The sequence below is a fragment of the Protopterus annectens genome, chromosome 16.part0 (genome assembly GCF_019279795.1).
Source record: "Protopterus annectens isolate FY-2018-M chromosome 16.part0, PAN1.0, whole genome shotgun sequence".
NCBI classification, from domain to species: domain Eukaryota; kingdom Metazoa; phylum Chordata; order Ceratodontiformes; family Protopteridae; genus Protopterus; species Protopterus annectens.
This window is the reverse complement of record NC_056750.1, coordinates 881,502,437-881,528,634: the sequence shown is the minus strand read 5'-3', so window position 1 is coordinate 881,528,634 and position 26,198 is coordinate 881,502,437. Positions and strand designations below refer to the sequence as shown.

Here is a 26,198-nt window from a genome sequence, read left to right as displayed (position 1 = left end):
AGAGAGGCTATTGTGGTAGTTAAGAGTAGTATGTTTGTGATAATAGTTGTGTGTGTTGGGGCCATTGTAATAAGTAGAAATGAGGTAGAAGTAATTTGTGTGAGTAGGGGACGCAGAAAAAAAGGAGTGTGTTGAAAGAGATTAAGCAGGGTTAAATTATGCAAATAGGAAATTAGCGGAGGTTGTATAGGAGTGGATTTGGGAAGTAGTCAATGCAGTAAATGGTGAGTAGCCCAAAGAGAGTTAATTACCAATGCGGAATGATAGAGGTAGGGGAGTGGCTTAGTGATGAGGATGATAGTGATAGGATGAGAAAAAGGGGGCAGTGGTTAGTGAAGTATAAGTTTTGGACCACTGAGGGTGGGTGCGAATTGGGGGTAGGGTAGGGGTGGAGTGAGCCCGCAGGGCGAATGGAGCGGGAAGAGCCAAGAGAAGGAGGAGAGTCTGAAAAAAACAATCAGTGGAATACTGACTATTCGAGGTAAGGTTAGGGGGAGGTAGATAAGGAGGTGATAGGTTAACTACTAGTCAGAGTAGGTAGGGTAGTTAAGTGGAGTGTAGTAAATATGGAAGGTTAAAGTGGGTCTACAATGAAATAAGTAGTTTAAAATGAGGTCCTAAGTATGTCTAGTTTGAGTCAGTAGGAAAGATAGAGAGGGAAAGGGTGCCATCTAGTGGGCAAAAGCTATACAGCAGCAGTGGTACAAGGAAGGTACGGAGTAGAAAGTACAGTTTTGTACCTACCATAAATGTAGATGTCCGAACTGGATAGCATCTGCAGTCATAACAACTGGGTTGTCCTGTCGTCAGGCAGCCCTTCAGTCGGCCGGATTCTAAAGTCCGGGTCCGGCTTCGGCTGATGTCGCACTTCACCCGACGTCATCTCTGTTGGTCTTCGGGTATAAAAGCATCAGCCGACGCCATTTTCCTCAGTGTTTCTTGCCCCAGATGCCAGTAGTCCTCTTGCAGGCTAAAATTTGGATAAATGCCAATGTTTCCAAAAAGATAGAGGTAAACACAAAAATAAGCATGTATGTACATATATACAAACAAATACACCATAAAAGACTTCCCCCACCGGCTAGCTATTAGGAGGGTAAACACCCTAGGAGTACCACAGAGGGGAAGGAGGGAGGGTAATCCTGACTGCAGATGCTATCCAGTTCGGACATTTACATTTATGGTAGGTACAAAACTGTACTATGTCCTTCATGGATGCATCTGCAGTCATAACAACTGGGTAGAATACCATAGCCAACTAGGGAGGAGGAAAAACTAGATTATGGTGTGTTTAGGATCCCTTGCAGTACAGCAGTGGCAAACCCTGCTCGGGATCTGGAATATAGAGGCAAATTATAATGCTTGGCAAATGTATGCACGGAGGTCCAAGTAGCCGCCTCAATAATGTCTTTGGTTGCCACTCCTCGTAAGAAGGCTGTGGTAGTGGCTGTTGCCCTTGTAGAATGAGGTCTTATGTTCTGTGGAATTGGTTTTCCATGGAAGGAGTAACAGAATCGTATGCAATTTCCTATCCATTTGGAGATTGTCTGTTTGGAAATAGCTTTTCCTTCCCTTCCTGTTGCATAGGCTACAAAAGCTGGTCAGTTTTTCTGCTACTTTTGTTCTGTCCAAGTAGTAGCGTAGCTGTCTATGTACATCCAAGGTATGCAGTATTCTTTCCCTCTGTTTTGTGGGTTGGGAAAGAAGGTAGGTAGGTGGATTGCCTGGTTTAAAGACACTCTGGATACCACCTTAGGCATAAATGTAGGATTAGTCCTCATGGACACTCTATCTTGGTGAAAGATTAGGAAGGGTTGTACTGCCATTAGGGCCTGAAGTTCAGAAACCCTCCTGGCTGAGGTTATTGCCAGTAGGAAGGCCGTTTTCCACGATAGATGCTGTAGGTCTGCTGCTGCTGCTGGTTCAAAGGGTGATAGTGTCAACTTTTCTAGCACAAAGTTCAAGTCCCAAGCTGGCAATGGTGGTTTCCTTGGAGGTTTTACATTCTTGATTCCTCTGAGGAACTGCCTGAGTAAAGGGTGTGAAAAAACAGGTGGATCAAAGCTGTATTCTGCTGATATAGCTGATGCATGTATCTTGATGGAGGAGTAGGACAGGCCTGAATGTAGAAGTTCGGCCAGATACTCCAGAATGTTAGGCATATCTATGTTTGACACATCTTTTCCTCTTTCAGAACTCCAAATGACAAACCTTTTCCATTTTCCTGCATAGTTCCTTCTTGTTGAAGGTCTGCGGGCTTCAAGAATAATGTCTAACTCTTTGGGAAAGTTCTGGATTAGCTGCTGCTATGTGATGTTCCATGTGTTGTCTTGGCCAGTTTGGAGCCATCAGGATTATCCTTGGACGCTCTTCCTTGATTTTTAGTAATACCTTGTGTATCAAGGGAAGAGGTGGGAATGCATATGCTGTTAGGCCTTTCCAGCTGAAGGAGAGCGAATCCACTTTCCATGCTAGTGGGTGGAATGTCCTTGTGCAGAATTTTTTGAGCTGGTGATTGAGAGGGGAAGCGAATAGATCTATTTGAGGCATTCCCCATTTCTTTGAGATGGTCTTGAAGATGTCCGGGTGCAGCATCCATTCGTGGGCATCCGATGTGGTTCTGCTTAATATGTCTGCTAGAGTATTTTCTTTCCCCGGTACAAATATTGCCTGTAACTGGATGTTGTAGCTGAGTGCCAGGTTCCACAGTTCCAAAGTCATTCTGCATAGGGGGTATGAATGAGTGCCTCCCTGTTTGTTGATGTACCACATGACTGTGGTATTGTCTGTCCTTATCAACTGGCCCTCTGAGAAATGGTCTGAACTTTTGGATTGCCAGTTTTACTGCCAGCATTTCTTTTAGGTTGATGTGCAGGTGAAGTTGATCCTGCGTCCACAATCCTTGCACGCATTTGTCCAGCATGTGGGCCCCCCATCCTAGGTCTGAAGCGTCTGTTGTGATGGTCTGGCTTGCTTGACATCTGCGAAAGGGTAGTCCTGGGTTTGACTGGCATGCTTGAGCCCACCATAGGAACTCCTGTTTCAAGCATGGAATTAGTGGAATTTCTGTTTCTAGGCTGTGTCTGTGTTGGGACCATAAATTCTTTAGGTACCACTGTAGTTTTCTCATATGTAGTCTGGCAAGTGGGACCAAGATTATGCATGATGCCATGAAGCCCAAGGCCTGCAGTACTTTTCTTGCTGTTAACTTGTTCTGTTTTGTTAGTGCCAAGAAGTAAAGAGGGAGTTCTTTTTGTTTTTCTGCAGTTAGGAATGCCATTTGTTTTACTGTGTCCAATTCCGCGCCCAAGAATGTCCTTGTTTGGGATGGTATCAGCCTTGATTTTTGTAAATTGACTGTGTATCCCAGTGTAGCAAGTAAATGACCCTTTGTAAATCTGTTGTCAGCTTGCTTTTGTTGTCCCCTTGTAGCAGGCAGTCGTCCAGGTATGGGTAAATTTGAATTCCCTGTAGTCTGCAGTGGGCGATTACTGATGCCAGGCATTTTGTGAATACTCTGGGCAGTAGATAAGCCAAAGGGCAATGCTGAGAATTGATAATGCTCTGATCCTGCAAGAAATCTGAGGTATCTTCTGCAGATTGGTCGAATGGGGACGTGCAGGTATGCCTCCTTGAGATCTAGAGTTACCAGCCAACACTCCTTGCCCAGCATGGGAAGAAGTTGCTGTAGGGTCAGCATTTTGAATTTTGGGACAATGATGTATGTATTTAAGGTGGACAGGTCGAGAATAGGTCTCCAACTTTTTTCCTTTCTTGGAACTAGGAATAGTCTGGAGTAGAATCCCTTTCCTTGTTCTGTTGTTGGCACTCTTTCCACAGCTCTCATGTTTGCTAACTGCATTATCTGTTGTAGAGCCTCTGTTTCTTGATTTGGAGGTAAATTTGGCATTCCTCTTTTGACTGGTAAAGTGTGGAAGTGGAACCGGTAACCTTGATCTATGGTTTGTAAAATCCACTTGTCTTTTGTGATATAGTGCCAGTTCTTTGAAAACAAGGTTAATTTGCCGCCTAATGGAGCTGCTATTTGTTCCCTGGTAGGCGGATTTAGAGTTAAGTCACTGTGGTTGTGTTGTTGTAGTGGGAGTGGTTGTGTCTGTGCCTCTGTTGTTACCTTGCCACTGTCGTCCTCTGTAGGCATCTCCTCTGGATTGGTTTCTGCCTCTGGAACGTCTATTCCTGCCCCTTTGGGATCTTGTGGAGTCAGGAAAGGACCAATTTTTGGCAGGCCAGTTCCTGCTAAACCTTGGGGGTTGAACCTGCAAGAAATCTTTAACCGTTTGAACAGATTTTGCCTTTTCTTCCATTTTCTTCATTACCTGCTGGGCAGGTGTACCAAACAAGCTGGTCTTATCCATAGGAGCATCTAATAACTTAGCTTTAACATGATCCGGTAAAGCTTGTTCCTTTAGCCATGCATGCCTTCTTATCACTGTGCCAGTCATGGCTGATCTAAATGAAGCCTCCAGTGCATCATAGCCACATTTTAAGGAATGGTTACTAACCTGTTGTATGTTATTTACCATTTCTAATACATATTTCTTATCAATAGATTCATCAGAGGATAGCTTTTTTGTTAACTGATCAAGCATAAACTCTTGGTATTGTATCATGTGAAACTGACAGTTTAAAGCTCTAGCTGAGAGAGTAGCTGAGGTGTAGACCTTTTGCCCCATCTGTCTAATGACCTGGCTTCCCTTTCAGAAGGAATAGGGTTTTTAGCTGTGGTCGCGGCTACTGCCTTGGGACCCTGGGATATAGTTTCGGGGTCTGCAAGTGGGGCCTTGTAAAGGTGGTGATGAGTGTCTGGTACCCTGTAAAATCTGTCTGGTTTGGCAGGGGCTGGAGGTAAAGAATCTGGTGCAGAGCAGACATCATTGAAGGCATCATCCACCACAGAAAGAACAGGAGGTATAGCTAAGGGCCTGTGCTGTGGAAGGTGCAGAAAGGTCCTAAGTCTTTTTCTGGAGTCTGAGAAATCCTGCTGCTGCCATTGGAACTGCTCTCGCATGGCATGTAAGGTTTCCCCAAAGGAGAATTCTTCTGGTGGGGAAGCAGCTGGAATGGATTCTTCAGCATCTGAGTCTTCAAAATTGGAGAAAGGAGCCTCTGGCTGGTCTGTGAAGTCTGATTCATCGGCAGAATCATCAGAGGACACAGGCTCGGGGGGCTCTGCCCTAGGTCTCTTCTCTGGGGGCTGAGAGGCCCTGTCTGGGTGAGATTGAGATCCCCTAATTAATGAAATTAAATCTTCTGCCAGAGTAAGCATTTGTGAAGTAGAAGAGGGCCTGGTTGTAGGGGGTTTAACAGGCACTGTTTTAGTAGTTTTGGCTGCTTTAGCCCTGGCAAAGGCCTTAATGGACATGGCTGCTGGAGGCCTAGCAGCACCACGTGCTGGGGTGGAGACATCCAAGGGGATGGTGTCTGATAAGTCAGTGGCAACCACCGGAGTGGATAAAATTTCTGAGGCCGATTCAAGAGAAGTAGCAGGGGCCTCAGTGGTAGTGATAGATTCAGCTGTACTTTGATCAGTTTTCTCGGTTTCGGCCGAAACCGAGACACTCATGATTTGCTTAACCATGGTTTCGCCGAAACCGCGGACCGAGTGTCGGTCTTTATCTTTCGCGTTTTTAGCAGTTTGGGTAGTCGGAGGATCCGACGGCATAATATACGCAAAATCAGAACCGAAAAACTGTTCAGCAAACTCCGACCGGCGCCTGCGTTCGTCGGTTGAATGAAGCACAGGCCGAACAGGCTGCTACGTCGTGGGCTGGGCCTAAACAAGGCAGACAATAAGAGTGGAAATCTTTATGAGGTATTTGTTTCCCACAGGTTAAACAATTATTAACTTTTTCTGACATCGGCTGAGGCAAGAAAGAGTCCCCAACCGGTACTTAGCTTTAGAAGTCTTGAAGTAGTATTCGGTAGAAGTAATCTCTGGATCCGACCGACCGGCACTTGCGAACAGCTTCTGCTTGGGCCACGCGGCAAGAAAGACTGGGGAAAATGGCGTCGGCTGATGCTTTTATACCCGAAGACCAACAGAGATGACGTCGGGTGAAGTGCGACATCAGCCGAAGCCGGACCCGGACTTTGGAATCCGGCCGACTGAAGGGCTGCCTGACGACAGGACAACCCAGTTGTTATGACTGCAGATGCATCCATGAAGGACATCTGGTAGTAAAGGAGAGGAATAGTGAAGCCAAGAAGGGGGAAGGGGAGGAGGTAAAGAGAAAAAGGTGCAAGGCTGCTGGCTGTCCTGGCAGGGAAGGATAATAATTATATATACATTAGTTATTTAGACAAAGTAACATTAGTATCTGGTAGATAACATACTTTCTTGCTTCCTTGAGGGGGTAAGTTCAGGGAGAGGTAAGCCTTTATTCCTCTATTGAAAAGGATTGAAAAAGGTTGTCGCTAAATGTGATAAGGTAAGAGATAACTATCTAATGACTTTTTTGTGAAAAAAAGCTGTCTTAGAACTTGGGTATGATGAAAAATATTGTACTTGGCTCAAGAGAAGTAGCTTGACACATCCAAATAACGATGCAGCAAATGAAATCTGAGGTAACAGGGAGAGGGAAATTCTCGGTAAGAATTTAGCTCAAGAGTTGTGGCTGGTGCGAGCTTGGAAGATGGCCGGCTCGGTTCAGAGGTCAGAACAGACTACCCACACATAAGGAATGAACGAGGATTAACAATATCAGATTTATGTTTCACAGCCAACCGTATCACAGCAATAAAGAACTTACCTGATCCACTCTGTCTGCCTGCACTCCAAACTTTCCTCCGAATCCCTTCACTGAATCCACCTGCGAACAATGTTTTGAAAGCTTGGCTTGATACTCATGGCCAACAGCTGACTGCAGCAAGACAGAGAGAGAGAGACAAAGAAAAACTTCACATATGCGACTACTTGTATGGAATACATTCCAGCTTTTCAAAGCAAATCTTGTTTTACCATAGTTGCAATATACTTAAGTAAAAATAAGCAACACAAAAATGATGCAAAAAGTGGAGTATAAAAGTTAATATTTTAAACAATGCCCCTCAAAACACAAGTAAAACATTTATAACAAACTGTATATATGCTTGTATCACAAAATATGACAAATGATAAAGACACCAGTTTGGGGTGGAGCTTTACCTTGCACTCCCCAAAACACAGTCTCTAAACCCACACTGCCAATCTCTAAATATACTAATCTGAGGTCAAACTAGGATCAAATAAAAAGTACAGTTTTGTACCTACCATAAATGTAGATGTTCGAGTGCTCATACAGCTGCAGTCATAACAGATGGGGTTATCCTGCCATCAGGCGGGTCCTCTGTCGGCCGAATTCCAAAGTCTAGGTCCGGCGTCGGTTGTCGTCGCTTCTTCCCTGATGGCAGTGCGGCAGGGGTATAAAAGAGCCAGCCGACGCCATCTTCTTCAGTTTTTCTTGCCCCAGATGTCAGGTGCCCCCACCAGAAGGAAGGCAAAACATAAACTTATGTAATCATGCAATATAAAATAATCAAAAAACAGTAGTTTGCAAGCAAATACACCATAAAAGAATACCCCAAATAGGTTGTATGAGAAGGTGTTTGCCATAAGGCCCGTCCTAAGAGGGGATGGAGGGAGGGAAACCTGGACTGCAGCTGTATGAGCACTCGAACATCTACATTTATGGTAGGTACAAAACTGTACTATGTTCATCGTGCATACAGCTGCAGTCATAACAGATGGGTAAAATCCCAAAGCTAAGTAGGGGTGGCAGGCACTAAGTGGAACTAGGAGAAGCAAGGATGCCCTGCAAGACAGCTGTGGCAAATCCCGCTCTAGATTTTGAGTAAAGTGGAAGGTGATAGTGTTTGGAGAAAGTGTGCACTGAACTCCAAGTGGCTGCTTCCAAAACGTCCTTGGTAGGAACCCCCTTGAGAAAAGCTGCAGAGGTAGCTGTGGCCCTTGTGGAGTGGGACCTGATGCTTGAAGGCACAGCTTTTCCATGAAATGAGTAACAAAAGCGTATGCAGTGGGCTATCCATTTTGAGATTGTCTGTTTGGAGATAGCCTTTCCTTGAGCACCTGTAGCATAGGACACAGAGTTGCTCGGATTTCCTGAATGGCTTTGTCCTGTCCAAATAACGTAGTAGTCTGTGAGTGTCCAAGGAATGCAGTAGTCTTTCCCCTTTGTTTTGTGGGTTAGGGTAGAAGGTAGGTAAGTGGATAGTCTGATTCAAGGCTACACTGGATACTACCTTTGGCATAAAGGTAGGGTTGGTTCGTAAGGAAACTCTGTCCTGATGGAAAATGATGAAAGGTTGCACAGCCATGAGGGCCTGTAGTTCCGAAACCCTGCGTGCTGAGGTGATAGCCAGAAGGAAGGCTGGTTTCCATGACAAATATTGTATTTCTGTTGAAGCAGCTGGCTCAAATGGAGGAAGGGTCAGTTTTTCCAATATGAAGTTGAGGTCCCAAGCAGGGACTGGTGGTTTCCTTGGGGGTTTTATATTCCTAGCCCCTCTGAAGAACTGTCTTAAGACAGGATGAGAGAATAAAGGAGGATCTGTGTTGTATTGTGCAGAAATGGCTGAAGCATGGATTTTGATGGAGGAGAAGGAAAGTCCACTGTTTAACATCTCAGCTAGGTACTGTAATATTTGAGGTATATTTATTACCCAAGGATTCTGGCCCTTTTTCTGATTCCAGGTACAAAACCGCTTCCATTTGGCGGAGTAGGCTTTTCTAGTAGCTTTTTCTAGGTCTGGCCTCCAAGATGACATCCTGCACCTCCTTGGAGAGGAGGGTTTGTTGGGAAATCAAGGGATTCTCCATGCGGCTAGATTTAGGGTTTTGAGCTGGCTGTGAAGAGTTTTGAAGTTGTGCTGGGACAACAGAAGAGGTACTAGAGGTAGGATCCATGGTGGGGAATGTGTCAGGCTCTTCAGGAGTGGATACCAGTGTTGTCCTGGCCAGTCTGGAGCAATGAGAATCATTTTCGGGCGCTCTGCTCTGGCTTTTAGTAGAACTTTGGGCAGCAGAGGGAGAGGCGGAAAGGCATAGAGTGTCAATGTTGTCCAATTGACAGAAAGTGCGTCCACTTTCCAGGCCTGTGGATGATAGGTCCTTGAGCAAAATTTTTTCAGTTGGTAATTTCTGTGGGTAGCAAAGAGATCAATGTCTGGCTGTCCCCATGCCTGAGTTATCTTTGCGAAAACTTGAGGATGCAACTTCCATTCGTGTGGATCTGTCATATTTCTGCTTAGGCTGTCTGCCAGTGTGTTTTCCTTCCCTGGCAGGAATTGTGCCTGAAGTTGGATTTGCAATTCCAGAGCTGTGTTCCAAAGGGTCATGGCTAGTCTGCACAGGGGGTATGAATGAGTTCCCCCCTGTTTGTTAATGTACCACATCACTGTGGTGTTGTCTGTCCTTATCAATAGCTGACCTGGATGCAGTAGGTCTTTGAAGGCCATAATAGCATTTTGCACTGCTAGCATTTCATTTTGGTTGATGTGTAGGTGCTTCTCTTTTTGGGACCATTTTCCCTGAATGCACTGATCTTTCATGTGTGTCCCCCAGGCGTAGTCTGAGGCGTCTGTTATGATGATTTGATTTGCTTGAGGTATGCAGAAAGGGAGACCTTTGTTTCTTTGGCATGCTTGAGCCCAACACAGAAATTCTTTTTGAAGACATGGAATGAGTGGTATAATTGCTTCCAAACTGTGGCTATGTTGAGACCATAAGTTTTTAGGTACCATTGAAGTTTCCTCATATGCAGCTTTGCACATGGGATCATCAGGATGCAAGATGCCATGAATCCCAGAGCCTGCATGACTTTCCTTGCAGTCAGCCGGGTGAAGGTTGCCATTTTGCTGAAGTATTGAGATAGTTGCCCTTGTTTGCCTGGCGTGAGGCAGGCCATCTGGGTGTATGTATTCAAGCTGGCACCCAGGAAAATTATTGTTTGAGAGGGTATTAGTTTTGATTTCTTTTTGTTGACTGTGTATCCCAGGAAGTTCAACAGTTTTATTACAAACGCCAGGTGCTGCAGTAGTATGCCCTTGCTGTCCGCTTGGATCAGGCAGTCGTCCAGATATGGGTATATTTGTATTCCTTGAAGTCTGCAGAAGGCAATTACTGATGCCAGGCATTTTGTAAACACTCTGGGCGCAGTAGATAAGCCAAAGGGCAATGCAGAGAAATGATAATGGGTTGAACCTGCAAGAAATCTGAGGTATCTTCTGCAATCTTGTCTGATAGGGACATGCAGGTATGCCTCCTTGAGGTCCAGTGTTACCCACCAAGACTCCTTGTCCAGCATGGGAAGAAGCTGCTGTAATGTGAGCATCTTGAATTTTGGTACCTGTAAATACGTGTTCAGGATGGATAGATCTAAAATAGGTCTCCAATCTTTGTCTTTCCTTGGTACCAGGAATAGTCTGGAATAAAACCCTTGACCTTGTTCTTTTGCAGGCACCTCTTGAATAGCTTTCATGTCCATGAGAGCTGAAATTTGTTTTTGTGCCTCTGCCCTTTGATTTTGTGGCAGATTTGGCATGCCTCTCATTTTTGGAAGGGTGTGAAAGTGGAATCTGTAGCCTCTTTCTATAATGTCCAGGATCCATTTGTCTTTTGTGACAATATGCCAATTTTTTGAGAATAATGCCAGTTATCCGCCTAAAGGTGCTGCCATTAAAGCTTTAATTGGCAGGTAAAGGGGAAAGTCATTGTGTCTGCTTTCTGAATGACTGATCTATCTTCTCCACCTCTTGGGGTTGGTGCTTGCCATTGCCTGGCTCTGAATGATCCTTGAGATTGCCCTCTACCTCTCTGGCGCCTGTATCTGCCTCTGAGGTCTGTCCGTGGCTGGAAAGGACCAATTTTTTGAAGGCCAGTTTCTGCTGAAACGTGGAGGTTGTACCTGCAGGAAATCTTTCACTGTTTGCATTGATCTCGCCTTTTCCTCCATTTTCTTTAGTACCTCCTCAGCTTTAACACCAAACAAGACATCTTTTTGAAGAGGTGCATCTAGTAATTTAGCTTTGACATGATCTGGTAACCCTTGTTCTTTGAGCCAAGCCTGTCTACGTATGACAGACCCTGTGTAACAGCAGCTCTACATGAGGCCTCTAAAGCATCAAAACCACACTGCAAGGTATGTTTACCCACTTGCTCTGCACTATGCAACAAATCCTGCAACTCTTTTAAATCTGGTTGCTCAGGTTGTGTCATTTTGCTTTTCAACTCAGATAATAAAAACTGTTGATACTTTAACATATGGAACTGACAATTTAATGCCCTCATGGTTAAAGTGGCCGGGGTATACACCTTTTACCCCCCACCTTTCTAAAGCTCTGGAATCTCTCTCTGAAGGTAATGGGTTTTTAGCAGTAGAGGCCTTAATTCCCTTGGGACCCTGTGAAATAGTTTCTGGGTCAGCAGCATGGCTTTTATATAGGAACTGGTGAGAATCAGGAACCCGGTAATACCTGTCTGGTTTAACAGGAGCTGGAGGCAAAGAATCTGGATTAAGGCTGGCTTCTGTGTACACATCATCTAATATATCTAAGACAGGAGGGATAGCCAGAGGCCTATGCTGGGGGAGCAAGAGAAAATCCCTGAGCCTTTTCTTGGAATCTGAGTAATCTTGGCCTTCCCAGTGAAAGTGTTCCCTCAAAGTATGTAGGGTTTCCCCACAAGAGTAGTCCTCAGGGGGGGAGACCTAGGGAATAGACTCCTCTGCACCAGTGTCTTCAAAAGGAGAATATGTATATTCCTGGTCCTCAGAATGTTCAGAGGTAATAGAGGCTTGATCTGAGGAAGGGTAGTCTTCCTCTAATCTGGGCCTTTCGTCCAGGGGGGGGGGGGTTGAGAACCCCTGATAAGAGTAATCAAATCCTCAGCCATTTTGAGCATCTGTTTTTTAGGCATGGGGCCTTGAGAAGGGATCTGTGGTCCTTGTTTTTTAGTTTTCATGGCTGCTTTAGATTTTGTGAAAACCTTAATAGAGAAGGAGGAAGGCCTGAAGACGCCTTGAGAAATGGCAGGCCTGTCTAAACTCTGGGTTTCCCCGCCAAGAGTGGCGTCAGTATCTGTAGTCGGAATGGGGGCAGAGGAGCCTGCGACCTCGGGCACAGAAGACACTGACAATGAAGTGTTATCGGTACTTAGGGGCTGCGTAGGCACCTCGCTGAGAACCGGAGAACCGGTAGTCGGCCTTAGCGTGGTGTCAGTAGAAGTCGCAGACCTCATATGTCGGTCCTTATCTTTGCGTCTTACTCAAAACTGGAGTCGGAGTATCAGACATAATATAATTAAATGTTTTACCAAAATGATGGGCGAACTCCGCCCGACGCTTAATAGTGCGTTTGTTGAATCTAGCACAAAAACGGCAGGCTGAGCCGTCATGGTCTGGGCCTAAGCAAGGAATACAGAAAGAGTGGAAATCCTTATGCGGTATTTGCTTCCCACATGAAATGCAATTATTAACTTTGTCTGATATCGGTCTGAGGCAAGAAAAGTTTCCCCAATGGGGTACTTGGCTTTCAAGAAGACTTCGGCTGAAATATTTTCGTAAATCTCAGGAGCTGGCCGACCGGCACTTGCGAACTGCTTCTGCTTCTGGCACCGCGCGGCAAGAAAGACTGAAGAAGATGGCGTCGGCTGGCTCTTTTATACCCCTGCGGCACTGACGTCAGGGAAGAAGCGACGACAACCGACGCCGGACCTAGACTTTGGAATTCGGCCGACCGAGGACCCGCCTGACGGGAGGATAACCCCATCTGTTATGACTGCAGCTGTATGCACGATGAACATCCTGCATTTCTTCCCTTTTCTCAGAAAAAAAACCACTACAGCACCTACAACAACATACATGGCTGCATTCATCAAGGTATACTGCACAGTACCTTTGTGTTATTCAGCAAACACCTTTACACTGTGCTACATGGTCTGGCCCTGTAGCTGTACTGAATGATAATGAAGCATTCCTCAGGGAGAGGCATATGATAATTAGCCATGTCCACTCTCCCCAGAACCACCTTTAGGAAAGCACTGACAAAGCTGAGCAGTTCAAGGAAGTGCTCAGCTATCCCCCTCATGCTGGGGTAGAGAGAAGTGCCAAAAGGCAGCATTCAACTACTGATCATGAATGAGACTGAGTGGGATCACTAGACACCAGGGATTAAAGTGTCAAGTGTCACACCAGCACAAGTGTTACTAAAGGGATTGGAGGATGGAAGAATTGCACTCTACAGTGTCATTATCAGCATATTACAGTGGGGATTGGGGGGATGGAGAAATCATACTCAACATCATACAGGCCCCGATGTTACAACAGGTTAAGGGGGGATCACTAAACAAACAGGAACACTGACTGCCAAAATGGTACCAATATTATTATTATAAAGACTGAAAGGGAGGGAAAGTACAGTTTTGTACCTACCATAAATGTAGATGTCCGATAGGTATGCATCTGCAGTCATCACATATGGGTTGTCCTGCCTCAGGCAGCCCTTCGGTCGGCCGGATTCCAAAGTCTGGGTCCGTCGGCTGATCGCCGCCTTCCCGGCGTCAGAGCGCCTGGGGTATAAAAGCGTCAGCAGACGCCATCTTCCTCAGTGTTTCTTGCCCCAGATGCCAGGTGCCCTCAAAGGAAGGCTAAATTTGGATAAATGCAATAAATTACACACACACACAACAAATACACCATAATAGATAACCCCAGCTAGCTATGAGAGGGGAAAAGTACCCAATAAATACCAAAGAGGGGAAGGAGGGAGGGTAAACCCGACTGCAGATGAATACCTATCGGACATCTACATTTATGGTAGGTACAAAACTGTACTATGTCATTCAAGGATGCATCTGCAGTCATCACATATGGGTAGAATACCATAGCCAATCTGGGGGTGGAGGATCTATGTAAAGGATGGTGTAGCTAAAATGCCCTGCAGGACTGCCGTAGCAAAGCCTGCTCTGGATCTGGAATATAAAGGTAAATTGTAATGCTTGGAAAATGTATGCACGGAGCTCCATGTAGCAGCTTCTAAAATGTCCTTGGTAGCCACCCCTCTTAAGAAAGCTGTGGAGGTGGCTGTGGCTCTGGTGGAATGAGGTCTAATGTTAGCTGGCACAGTTTTTCCATGGAAGGAACAACAGAAACGAATGCAATTCCCTATCCATTTTGAAATTGTCCGTTTGGAAATTGCTTTTCCTTGTGCACCAGCAGCATATGCTACCAACAGCTGGTCAGTTTTTCTGTAGCTTTTCGTTCTGTCCAAGTAGTAGCGCAACTGTCTGTGTATGTCCAGGGTGTGCAGAAGTTTCTCCCCTTTGTTTTGTGGATTTGGAAAGAAGGTAGGCAGGTGAATAGCTTGGTTTAATGAGACCCTGGATACCACCTTTGGCATAAATGAAGGATTGGTTCTCAAGGAGACTCTGTCCTGATGAAAAATAAGAAATGGCTGTACTGCCATGAGGGCCTGTAACTCAGATACTCTTCTTTTTGAGGTTATGGCCAGAAGGAAGGCGGTCTTCCAAGACAGGAACTGTAGTTCTGCAGATGCCGCTGGTTCAAAGGGAGGCAGAGTTAGTTTTTCCAACACGAAGTTAAGGTCCCAAGTAGGCACACTGGTGGTTTCCTTGGAGGATTGATGTTTTTAATTCCTCTTCGAAACTGTCTTAGGAGAGGATGAGAAAAAACAGGTGGATCAGTATTGTACTCTGCTGAAATTGCTGAAGCATGAATTTTAATGGAAGAGTAAGACAGGCCATTGTGGAGCATTTCTGCCAAGTATTCCAGGATATGTGGCATGTTCATCACAGTCGCATCTAGGCCCTTTGTGGTGTTCCAAATGTGAAATCTTTTCCATTTTGCTGAATATGCCTTTCTTGTGGAAGGCATGCGAGCTTCCATGATGATATCCTTCACTCTCTTGGATAACTTATCCTGAGGAGGAGTCAAGGTATTTTCCAGGCTGTTAGTCGCAAGGTTTTCAGGTTGGAATGCAGAGTTTTGTAATTGCGCTGTGTCAGGAGAAGTGGCCATTGAGGAAGAGGACATGGTTTCGTGTGTGACATGCTCTTTAACAGTGGGTACCAGTGCTGTCTTGGCCAGTCCGGAGCTATCAGAATCACTTTTGGCTGCTCTGTCCTGATCTTCAGTAAGACCTTGGTCATTAATGGAAGAGGTGGAAATGCATAAACTGTTAGGGTTCTCCAGCTGAAAGATAGGACGTCCACTTTCCATGCTTGTGGGTGGTATGTCCTTGAGCAGAATTTTTTCAGCTGATGATTGTGGGGGGAGGCAAAAAGATCTATGTCTGGCATTCCCCATGATTGTGTTATCTGTAGGAAGATGTCTGGGTGCAACATCCATTCGTGTGCATCCATGATATTTCTGCTTAAGCTGTCCGCCAGTATATTGTCTTTTCCTGGCACAAACTGGGATTGCAGGTCTATATTGAGTTTCAAGGAAAGTTCCCATAGATTCATTGCCAGTCTGCAAAGAGGGTAGGAATGGGTGTGCCTCCTTGCTTGTTTATGTACCACATAACTGTGGTGTTGTCTGTCCTTATTAGCAGGTGGCCTTGATGCAGAAAGAGTTTGAAGGCCTCGATTGCATGCATCACTGCCAGCATTTCCTTTTGGTTTATGTGCATGCGTAGCTCCTTTTGTGACCATAGTCCTTGAATACATCTGCCCTCCATGTGTGCTCCCCAACCGTGGTCTGAAGCGTCCGTTGTAATAGTTTGGCTGGCTATTGGCTTGCTGAAGGGCAGACCCGTTTGATTGGCTTGCTTGAGCCCACCACAGAAATTCCTTTCGGAGACATGGAATGAGTGGGATCAAAGTTTCTAAGCTGTGGCTGTGCAGAGTCCATAAACTCCTTAGGTACCATTTTAGTTTCCTCATATGCAACCTTGCTTGAAGAATCAGAAGAATGCAAGATGCCATGTAACCCAGGGCCTGCAGGATTTTCCTTGCAGTCAGCTGAGTTTGTCTTGTCAGATTCTTGAAGTATTCCGGTAGTTGTCTGTTTTTCTTCTGTGAGAAAAGCCATTTGGGTGGTTGTGTCTAAATCCGCACCCAGAAAAGTTATTCTTTGGGATGGAACAAGTTTTGATTTGTGAAAGTTGACTGTATATCCCAATGCCTGCAGTAGGTGGATGGCATAACTCAAGTCCTTTACCAAAGTTTGTTGGCTGTCCGCTTGTATAAGGCAGTCGTCCAGATATGGGTATATTTGAATTCCCTGAAGTCTGCAGTGTGCAATTACTGATGCCAGGCATTTCGTGAATACTCTGGGCGCAGTAGATAAGCCAAAGGGCAATGCTGAGAATTTATAATGCTCTGAGCCTGCAAGAAATCTGAGATGTCTTCTGCAACTTTGTCTGATAGGGACATGCAGGTATGCCTCCTTGAGGTCTAGAGTCACCAGCCAAGACCCCTTGCCCAGCATGGGAAGGAGTTGCTGTAGAGTCAGCATTTTGAATTTTGGCACAATGAGATAAGTATTCAGTGCGGACAAGTCGAGAATAGGCCTCCATTGATTTTCTTTTCTTGGAAAGTACAGTTTTGTACCTACCATAAATGTAGATGTCCGATAGATATGTAACTGCAGTCCTGACATATGGGTTTGTCCTGCCTCAGGCAGCCCCTCGGTCAGCCAGATTCCAAAGTCTGGGTCCGGCGTCGGCTGTTGTCGCTTCTTCCCCAGACGTCAGAGCGGCTGGGGTATAAAATCATCAGCAGACGCCATCTTCTTCAGTGTTTCTTGCCCCAGATGCCAGGTGCCCTCCAAGGGAGGCTAAATTTAGAAAATGCATAAAATTCCAGACATGCATAATAGTAATAAACAGATACACCATAAAAGCTATCCCCAGCTAAGTTAGAAAAGCGGTAGTAGACCCAAAAAGGTAAATTACTGAGGTAGGAGGGAGGGTAAACCTGACTGCAGTTGCATATCTATCGGACATCTACATTTATGGTAGGTATAAAACTGTACTATGTCCTTCAAAAATGCAACTGCAGTCCTGACATATGGGCTGAATACCATAGCCAAGCTGGGGGTGGTAGGATCTAAGAAAGGGATGGTGTAGCTAAAATGCCCTGCAGGACTGCCGAAGCAAAGCCTGCTCGGGATCTGGAGTATAAAGGCAGGTTGTAGTGTTTGGAAAATGTATGCACAGAGCTCCATGTAGCAGCTTCTAGAATGTCCTTTGTAGCCACCCCTCTTAGAAAGGCTGTGGAGGTGGCTATAGCTCTGGTGGAGTGTGGCCTGATATTGGCTGGCACACCTTTTCCATGGAAAGAATAACAGAATCTGATGCAGTGTCCAATCCATTTTGAAATTGTTTGCTTGGAAATTGACTTTCCTTGCACTCCATCAGCGTAAGCTACAAATAGTTGGTCAGACTTTCTGTTGGCCTTTGTTCTGTCCAAGTAGTAGAGTAATTGTCTGTGTATGTCCAAAGTGAGCAGCAGCTTTTCTCCTTTATTTTGAGGATTGGGAAAGAAAGTAGGCAGGTGAATTGCTTGATTTAGAGACACCCTGGATATCGCTTTTGGCATGAATGAAGGATTGGTTCTTAAAGAAACTCTGTCCTGATGAAAAATGAGGAATGGAGGTACTGCCATGAGGGCCTGTATCTCCGAGACTCTTCTTGCTGAGGTAACCGCCAACAGGAAAACTGTTTTCCAGGAGAGAAATTGCATCTCTGAAGATGCTGCTGGCTCAAAAGGAAGAGTTAATTTTTCCAAGACAAAGTTGAGGTCCCATGCAGGCACTGGTGGTTTCCTGGGAGGTTTAATATTCTTTATCCCTCTTAGAGAAACTGCCTTAGCAAGGGATGTGAAAACACAGGTGGATCACACTTGTATTTTGCCGAGATTGCTGAAGCGTGTATTTTTATGGAAGAATATGAAAAGGCCACTATGAAGCATTTCCGCCAAGTATTCTAGTATCTGTGGCATGTTTATTACTGATACATCCTGACCCTTTGTTGGCATTCCAGGTGATGAATCTGTTCCATTTGGCTGAATAAGTTTTTCTGGTGGAAGGTCTGCGTGCTTCCAGTAGGATCTCTTGAACTTTTTTTGGAGAGAGAGATATGGGTAGAAGTCATGGAACCCTCCCAAGCTGTCAGCTGCAATGTTTGCAGGTTGGGATGAACAGTCCTGTAATTGTGCTGAGTTAGAAGCAGAGGCCATTGAGGCAGGGGCCACGGCTTGGTGTGAGATATGCTCCTTAGTAATGGATACCAATGCTGCCCTGGCCAGTCTGGAGCTATCAAAATACCTTTTAGTTGCTCTGCTTTGATCTTCAGTAACACCTTGGTCATTAATGGTAGAGGTGGGAATGCGTAGATTGTCAGAATTCCAGCTGAAGGAGAGAGCATCCATTCTCCAGGCTTGAGGATGGTGCGTCCTCGAACAGAACTTCTTCAGATGATTGAGGTGAGAGGCAAAGAGATCTATGTCCGGCCTTCCCCACGCATGAAATATTTGCGAAAAAATGTCTGGATGCAGCATCCATTCGTGCGGGTCCAAAATGTTTCTGCTTAGACTGTCCGCCAGAACATTGTCCTTGCCTGGAACAAACTGGGATTGCAACTGTAGGTTCAGTTTCAGGGCCTTTTCCCAAAGAGTCATTGTTAGTCTGCAGAGGGGGTAAGAATGAGTGCCTCCCTGTTTATGTACCACATGACAGTGGTGTTGTCTGTTTTTATTAGCAGATGACCTTGCTGAAGAAATTTTCCGAAGGCCTCGATTGCATGAATCACTGCCAGCATCTCTTTTTGATTGATGTGCAGATGCACTTCCCCTGGTGCCTATTGCCCTTGAATGCATCTGCCCTCCATGTGCGCCCCCCATCCATGATCTGAGGCGTCTGTTGTAATGGTTTGACTTGCTTGAGGTTTGTTGAAAGGCATGCCGACATGCCTTTGTTTAATTGACTTGCTTGTGCCCACCACAAAAATTCCTTTTGAAGACCTGGAATGAGTGGAATAATTTCTTCTAAATTGTGGCTGTGCTGAGACCATAAACTTTTTAGGTACCATTGTAGTTTTCAAATGTGTAGTCTTGCCAGTGGAATCAGAAGAATGCAAGATGCCATGAAACCCAGGGCTGCAGGATTTTTCTTTGCAGTCATCTGGGTGAGCTTTGCTAGGCTTTTGAAGTAATCTGGTAATTGTTCTTGTTTTTCTTCCGTGAGGAAAGCCATTTGTGAGTTTGTGTCCAGTTTGGCTCCTAGAAAAATTATTTGTTGGGATGGCAGTAGTCCTGATTTTTGATTGTTGACTGTGTATCCCAAAGCCTGTAGTAAGTGAATGACATAGTCCAAGTTTCTTATCAAGGCTTGTTTGCTGTCCGCTTGTATAAGGCAGTCGTCCAGGTAAGGGTAAATTTGTATCCCCTGGAGTCTGCAATGTGCAATTACTGATGCCAGGCATTTCGTGAATACTCTGGGAGCAGTAGATAAGCCAAATGGCAATGCTGAGAATTGATAATGCTCTGACCCTGCAAGAAATCTGAGGTATCTTCTGCAACTGTGTCTGATTGGGACATGCAGGTATGCCTCATTGAGGTCCAGAGTAACCAGCCAAGACCCCTTGCCCAGCATGGGAAGAAGTTGCTGTAACGTCAGCATTTTGAATTTTGGCACAATGAGAAAGGTGTTTAGAGCGGACAAGTCCAGTATAGGTCTCCATTGCTTTTCTTTTCTTGGAACAAGGAACAGTCTTGAGTAGAATCCCTGACCTTGTTCCTGAGGAGGAACCTTTTCTATTGCTTTGATTTGTAGCAGCTTTGAAACTTGTACGAGTGCCTCTGCCCTTTGATTGTGTGGCAGGTTTGGCATGCCTTGTCTTGTTGGTAAGGTATGGAAGTGGAACCTGTAACCTTTGTCTATTATGTTCAAAATCCATCTGTCCTTTGTAAAAACGTGCCAATTTTGAAAATAAGGATAACTTTCCGCCTAAAGGAGCTTCTCTGAGTCTTGGTCGGCGGTGTCAAAGTCAAGTCATTGTGATTGTCCCGGTGGAGCAGTGGGAGTCCCTGCGCCACTTCTCTGATTAGTTGGGTGCCATTGGCGGCCCCTGTAGGAGCCTCAGTATTGCCCTCTACCTCGAGCACGCCTGCTTTTTCCCCTTTGAAACTTGTCAGTGTCTGGAAAGGACCAATTCTTCGAAGGCCAATTCCTGCTGAATCTTGGTGGCTGAACCTGGAGGAAATCTTTGACTGTACAAATTTAGCCTTTTCCTCAATTGATTTCAACACATCCTGTGCATTAGCACCAAATAGCTTGTCTTTTTCCAGAGGTGCATCTAGAAGCTTTACTTTAACATGATCTGGCAATGACTGTTCTTTCAACCAAGCATGCCTACGTATGACGGCCCCTGTCATAGCTGCCCTACATGAAGCTTCCAATGCATCATAACCACACTGAAGAAAATGATTGCTAACCTGCTGAGTATTATGAACCAAATCCTGCAAAGCCTTTCTATCTAAAGGCTCAGGAGAGGCTAACTTTTTCTGCAAATCATCCATCAGAAAATCTTGATACTGAAACATATGAAAAAGACAGTTAAGAGCCCTCATGGCAAGGGTGGTAGAGGTATAAACTTTCTTACCCCACCTCTCCAGGGACCTAGATTCCCAGTCTGTGGGCAAAGGATTCTTGGTCGTGGAAGTGGCCACTCCTTTGGGCCCCTGGGAAATAGTTTCTAGATCAACAGAGTGGGCCTTAAAGAGATGTTTATGGGTTTCAGGAACCCTGTAGTATCTGTCTGGCTTGACAGGAGCAGGAGGGAGAGAATCAGGAGAAGTACTGGAGTCTGAGTACACATCATCCAATACATCCAACACTGGGGGAACAGCTAAAGGCCTGTGCTGGGGTAACTTAAGGAAGGTCCGAAGCCTTTTCCTTTTCCTGGAGTCGGAGTAATCCTGGCCCTGCCACTGAAAATGCTCTCTCATGGAGTGAAGAATTTCCCCGAAAGAAATATCCTCAGGAGGAGAGGCAGAGGGAATGGATTCATCTGTATCAGAATCCTCGTAGGCCGGGAAGGGTTCTTCCTGGGAATCTGAAAGGCCTGACTCACCAGAGGCTTCATCTGAGGAAAGGGTGTCTGTCTGGTCAACCCTAGGCCTTTAGTCTGAAGGCGGCTGAGAACCTCTGTCTGGATGAGCTTGAGAGCCCCTGATTAAAGAAATTAGATCAGCAGCTAAAGTCATGATCTGTTTATCCTAAGTGGGAGGATGAGACTTAGCCTGGCTGGCAGCCTTAGCACGTGTGTAGGCCTTGATGGACATAGGCACAGGAGGCCTAGCTGTCCCACGTGCTGGAGTAACTTTGTCCACCGGTATGGTGTCAGGCAAATCTTGGGCTTCGGTTTCAGGAGGAAAAACAACCAGCAGGAGGAAGCCTCCGGGACCGTAGTGTGCGGTAAGACGGTGTCGTCGACCTGGAGCGGTTGAATTACCGCCTCCGAAGAGACCAATACACTCACGGTAGGCTTAGGCGTGGTGTCGGAAGTTGCGGGCCGTGAAGGACGGTCCCGGTCCTCCTGTTTTTTGGAAATGTGTGCAGTCGGAAGTTCCGACGGCATGATATAGGAGTAATTTTCACCAAAAAAATCTTCAGCAAATTCTGCCCGGCGCCTAAGTGTGCGCTTACTGAAGCAAGCACAGGCAGCACAGGCAGAGACGTCGTGGTCTGGGCCCAGGCAGGGAAGGCAGTAAGAATGGAAGTCCTTATGAGGTATTTGTTTACCACAAGACAAACAATTATTAACTTTTGCAGATTTATCTGACATCGGCTGAGGCAAGAAAAGGTTCCCCAACGGGGGTACTTAGCTTTTTGATGACTTTGGTAACTGAAAACACAGGAGCTGGCCGACCGGCACTTGCGAACTGCTCCTGCTTCGGGCACTGTGCGGCAAGAAAGACTGAAGAAGATGGCGTCGGCTGATGATTTTATACCCCAGCCGCTCTGACGTCGGGGAAGAAGTGACAACAGCCGACGCCGGACCCAGACTTTGGAATCTGGCCGACCGAGGGGCTGCCTGAGGCAGGACAACCCATATGTCAGGACTGCAGTTGCATTCTTGAAGGACCTCAAGGAACAGTCTGGAATAAAATCCTTGGCCTTGTTCTGAAAGAGGAACCTTTTCTATAGCTTTCATTTGCATTAAGTTGGAGATTTGTTTCAAAGCCTCTGCCCTTTGATTTGGTGGCAGGTCTGGCATGCCTTTTCTTTTTGGCAATGTGTGAAAATGGAACCTGTATCCTCTGTCTATTATTTGCAGTGTCCATTTGTCTCTTGTAATAGTGTGTCAATTTGTCTGAGAATAAAGAAAGCTTTCCGCCCGAAGGTGCTTCTAATTGAGCCCTGGTTGGCGGAGTCAAAGCAAAGTCATTGAGTCTGTCCTTGTGCAGCAGTTGTAGGTCCTGCACTACCTCTCTGGTTGGGAGGCTGCCATTGACGCCCTCTGTAGGAGCCTCTAGCTTGCCCTCTACCTCTGGCATGCCTGTTCTTGCCTCTCTGAAATCTTTCCGTGTCCGAAAAGGACCAATTCTTGGCAGGCCAATTTCTGCTGAATCTTGGTGGTTGGACTTGTAGAAAATCTTTAACTGTTTGTACAGATTTTGCCTTTTCCTCAACCTTCTTTAAGACCTCCTGAGCAGTGGAACCAAATAACTTTTGCTTTTCCAGGGGAGCATCCAGAAGCTTAGCTTTAACATGGTCTGGCAGAGATTGTTCCTTCAGCCAAGCATGCCTACGTATGACTGCACCTGTCATAGCTGACCTACATGAAGCTTCCAATGCATCATAACCACATTGTAAGAAATGGTTACTAACCTGCTGGGAGTTATGTACCAGATCCTGTAGTGATTTGTGATCTAGGGGCTCAGGTGAAGACAGTTTCTTATGCAATTCATCTAACAAATACTCTTGGTACTGTATCATATGAAATTGACAATTTAATGCCCTCATAGAAAGAGTAGCAGAAGTATACACTTTTTTACCCCATCTCTCTAAAGCCCGGGACTCTCTTTCAGAGGGGAGTGGATTTTTAGAGGTGGCAGCTGCAACCCCTTTAGGGCCCTGGGAAATAGTTTCTGGATCAGCAGAGTGGGCCTTGTAAAGAAAATGATGCGAGTCCGGGACCCTGTAGTACCTATCGGGTTTGACAGGGGCCGGGGAAGTGTCAGGGTTATGCTAGACTCAGAGTACACATCATCAATGACATTCAAAACAGGAGGAATAGCCAAAGGTCTATGCTGAGGTAAATGCAGAAAAGTTCTTAATCTTTTCCTGGAATCAGAAAATTCCTGGCCCTGCCATTTGAAATGCTCTCTCATAGTGTGAAGGGTCTCACCGAAGGATAGCTCTTCAGGAGGGGAGGCCGAGGGGATGGACTCCTCTGCATCAGAATCCTCGTAGGCCGAAAAAACCTCCTCCTGGTAGTCCGAGAGAGCAGAGCCATCAGAGGCCTCCTCTGAGGAGTGGGGATCAGAGGGCTCAAACCTGGGCCTTTTGTCTAGAGGAGGTTGAGAGCCCCTGTCCGGATGAGGTTGAGATCCCCTAATCAAGGAAATAAGGTCCCTCTGCTAAAGTAAGAATCTGTGAACTTGTAGAGGGTCCCTGAGGAATAACCCTGGGAGGCATAGCTTTTGTATCTTTAGCAACTTTAGCCCTGGTGAATGCCTTTATGGACATGGATGCAGGAGGCCTAGCTGCACCACGTGCTGGAGTAGTTTTGTCTATAGGAATGGTGTCAGAAGTTTCCAAGACACCAGTTTCTGAAGGAAATTCAATAACAGACTGAGCAGGGGCCTCCGGGGCCGAGGTTGGCGGTTGAGAGGTTTCGGGGGTCGGAAGTACCAAGGACTCTGTTTCAGCCGAGACAGAGACACTCGCGGTAGGCCTGGCTGTGGTTTCAGCCAAAACCGCGGCCCGTGTGCGTTGGCCCTTGTCCTTCCGTTTCTTTATTAAATGTGAAGTCAGTCTCCGACGGCATTTTGTATGAAAAACTAGCCCCAAAAAATTCCTCTGCAAACTCCGCCCGACGTCTAAGAGTGCGTCGGTTGAAGGAAGCACAGGCTGAACAGGCCGAGACGTCGTGGTCTGGGCCTAGGCAGGGGAGGCAGTAAGAGTGGAAATCCTTATGAGGTATTTGTTTCCCACAAGTTAAACAATTATTAACTTTATCTGACATCAGCTGAGGCAAGAAAGAGTCCCCAACGGGGTACTTAGCTTTTGAAGTCTTCGGTAGCTGAATTACAGGAGCTGGCCGACCGGCACTTGCGAACTGCTTCTGCTTCGGGCACCACGCGGCAAGAAAGACTGAGGAAGATGGCGTCAGCTGACGCTTTTATACCCCAGGCGCTCTGACGTTGGGGAAGGGGCGACGTCAGCCGACGCCGGACCCAGACTTTGGAATCCGGCCGACCGAAGGGCTGCCTGAGGCAGGACAACCCATATGTGATGACTGCAGATGCATCCCTGAAGGACATCTACTGGGCACCAGGGAGGTAGTGCCGTACCATCACCAACAATTTAACAGGGATCAGCGCATGGGTGGATAAACTAAACACAGAAAAATTATCCAAAGTGCAGTACCAAAACAGACATAACAGACTGGGGAATGGAAAGATGCACTAAACCACTAGGGCCTAACACATATGTAACGTAATATCAGTGAAGTATTGCAGGGGTGGAGGCGCCGTGGGAAGATACAGACAAGTACATGGACTGTGGTGCATATGTTGGTGTTTAACTGTATGTGAGTGTGTGATGAGAGGAGGATCCCACTGCCTACATGAGCAGCAGGATACTACCATGGACTGCAGATTCCTGGAATACTATGTGAGAGTGTGATGGGAGGAGAATCCCAGTGCCTACATGAGCAGCAGGATACTACCATGGACTGCAGATTCCTGGGATACTATGTGAGAGTGATGGGAGGAGGATCCCACTGCCTACATGAGCAGCGGAATACTACCATGGACTGCAGATTCCTGGAATACTATGTGAGAGTGTGATGGGAGGAGAATCCCAGTGCCTACATGAGCAGCGGAATACTACCATGGACTGCAGATTCCTGGAATACTATGTGAGATTGTGATGGGAGGAGGATCCCACTGCCTACATGAGCAGCGGAATACTACCATGGACTGCAGATTCCTGGGATACTATGTGAGAGTGTGATGGGAGGAGGATCCCACTGCCTACATGAGCAGCGGAATACTACCATGGACTGCAGATTCTGGGATACTATGTGAGAGTGATGGGAGGAGGATCCCACTGCCTACATGAGCAGCAGGATACTACCATGGACTGCAGATTCCTGGGATACTATGTGAGAGTGTGATGGGAGGAGGATCCCACTGCCTACATGAGCAGCGGAATACTACCATGGACTGCAGATTCCTGGGATACTATGTGAGTGTGTGATGGGAGGAGGATCCCACTGCCTACATGAGCAGCGGAATACTACCATGGACTGCAGATTCCTGGGATACTATGTGAGAGTGTGATGGGAGGAGGATCCCACTGCCTACATGAGCAGCGGAATACTACCATGGACTGCAGATTCCTGGAATACTATGTGAGAGTGTGATGGGAGGAGGATCCCACTGCCTACATGAGCAGCAGGATACTACCATGGACTGCAGATTCCTGGGATACTATGTGAGTGTGATGGGAGGAGGATCCCACTGCCTACATGAGCAGCAGGATACTACCATGGACTGCAGATTCCTGGGATACTATGTGAGAGTGTGATGGGAGGAGGATCCCACTGCCTACATGAGCAGCGGAATACTACCATGGACTGCAGATTCCTGGGATACTATGTGAGAGTGTGATGGGAGGAGGATCCCACTGCCTACATGAGCAGCGTAATACTACCATGGACTGCAGATTCCTGGAATACTATGTGAGTGTGATGGGAGGAGGATCCCAGTGCCTACATGAGCAGCAGGATACTACCATGGACTGCAGATTCCTGGGATACTATGTGAGTGTGATGGGAGGAGGATCCCAGTGCCTACATGAGCAGCAGGATACTACCATGGACTGCAGATTCCTGGGATACTATGTGAGTGTGATGGGAGGAGGATCCCAGTGCCTACATGAGCAGCAGGATACTACCATGGACTGCAGATTCCTGGAATACTATGTGAG

General features: G+C 46.2%; 1 protein-coding gene across 1 annotated transcript in view; it reads right to left on the bottom strand.

Annotated features, from left to right (window-relative positions):
• Window positions 1–26,198, bottom strand: part of LOC122790680 (src substrate cortactin-like) — a 1,120,562-nt gene that overhangs the window by 909,648 nt on the left and 184,716 nt on the right. The window contains exon 4 of the mRNA XM_044058203.1: window positions 6,771–6,881. Coding sequence (XP_043914138.1) covers window positions 6,771–6,881 — 111 coding nt within the window. The remainder of the gene's footprint in view (window positions 1–6,770; window positions 6,882–26,198) is intronic.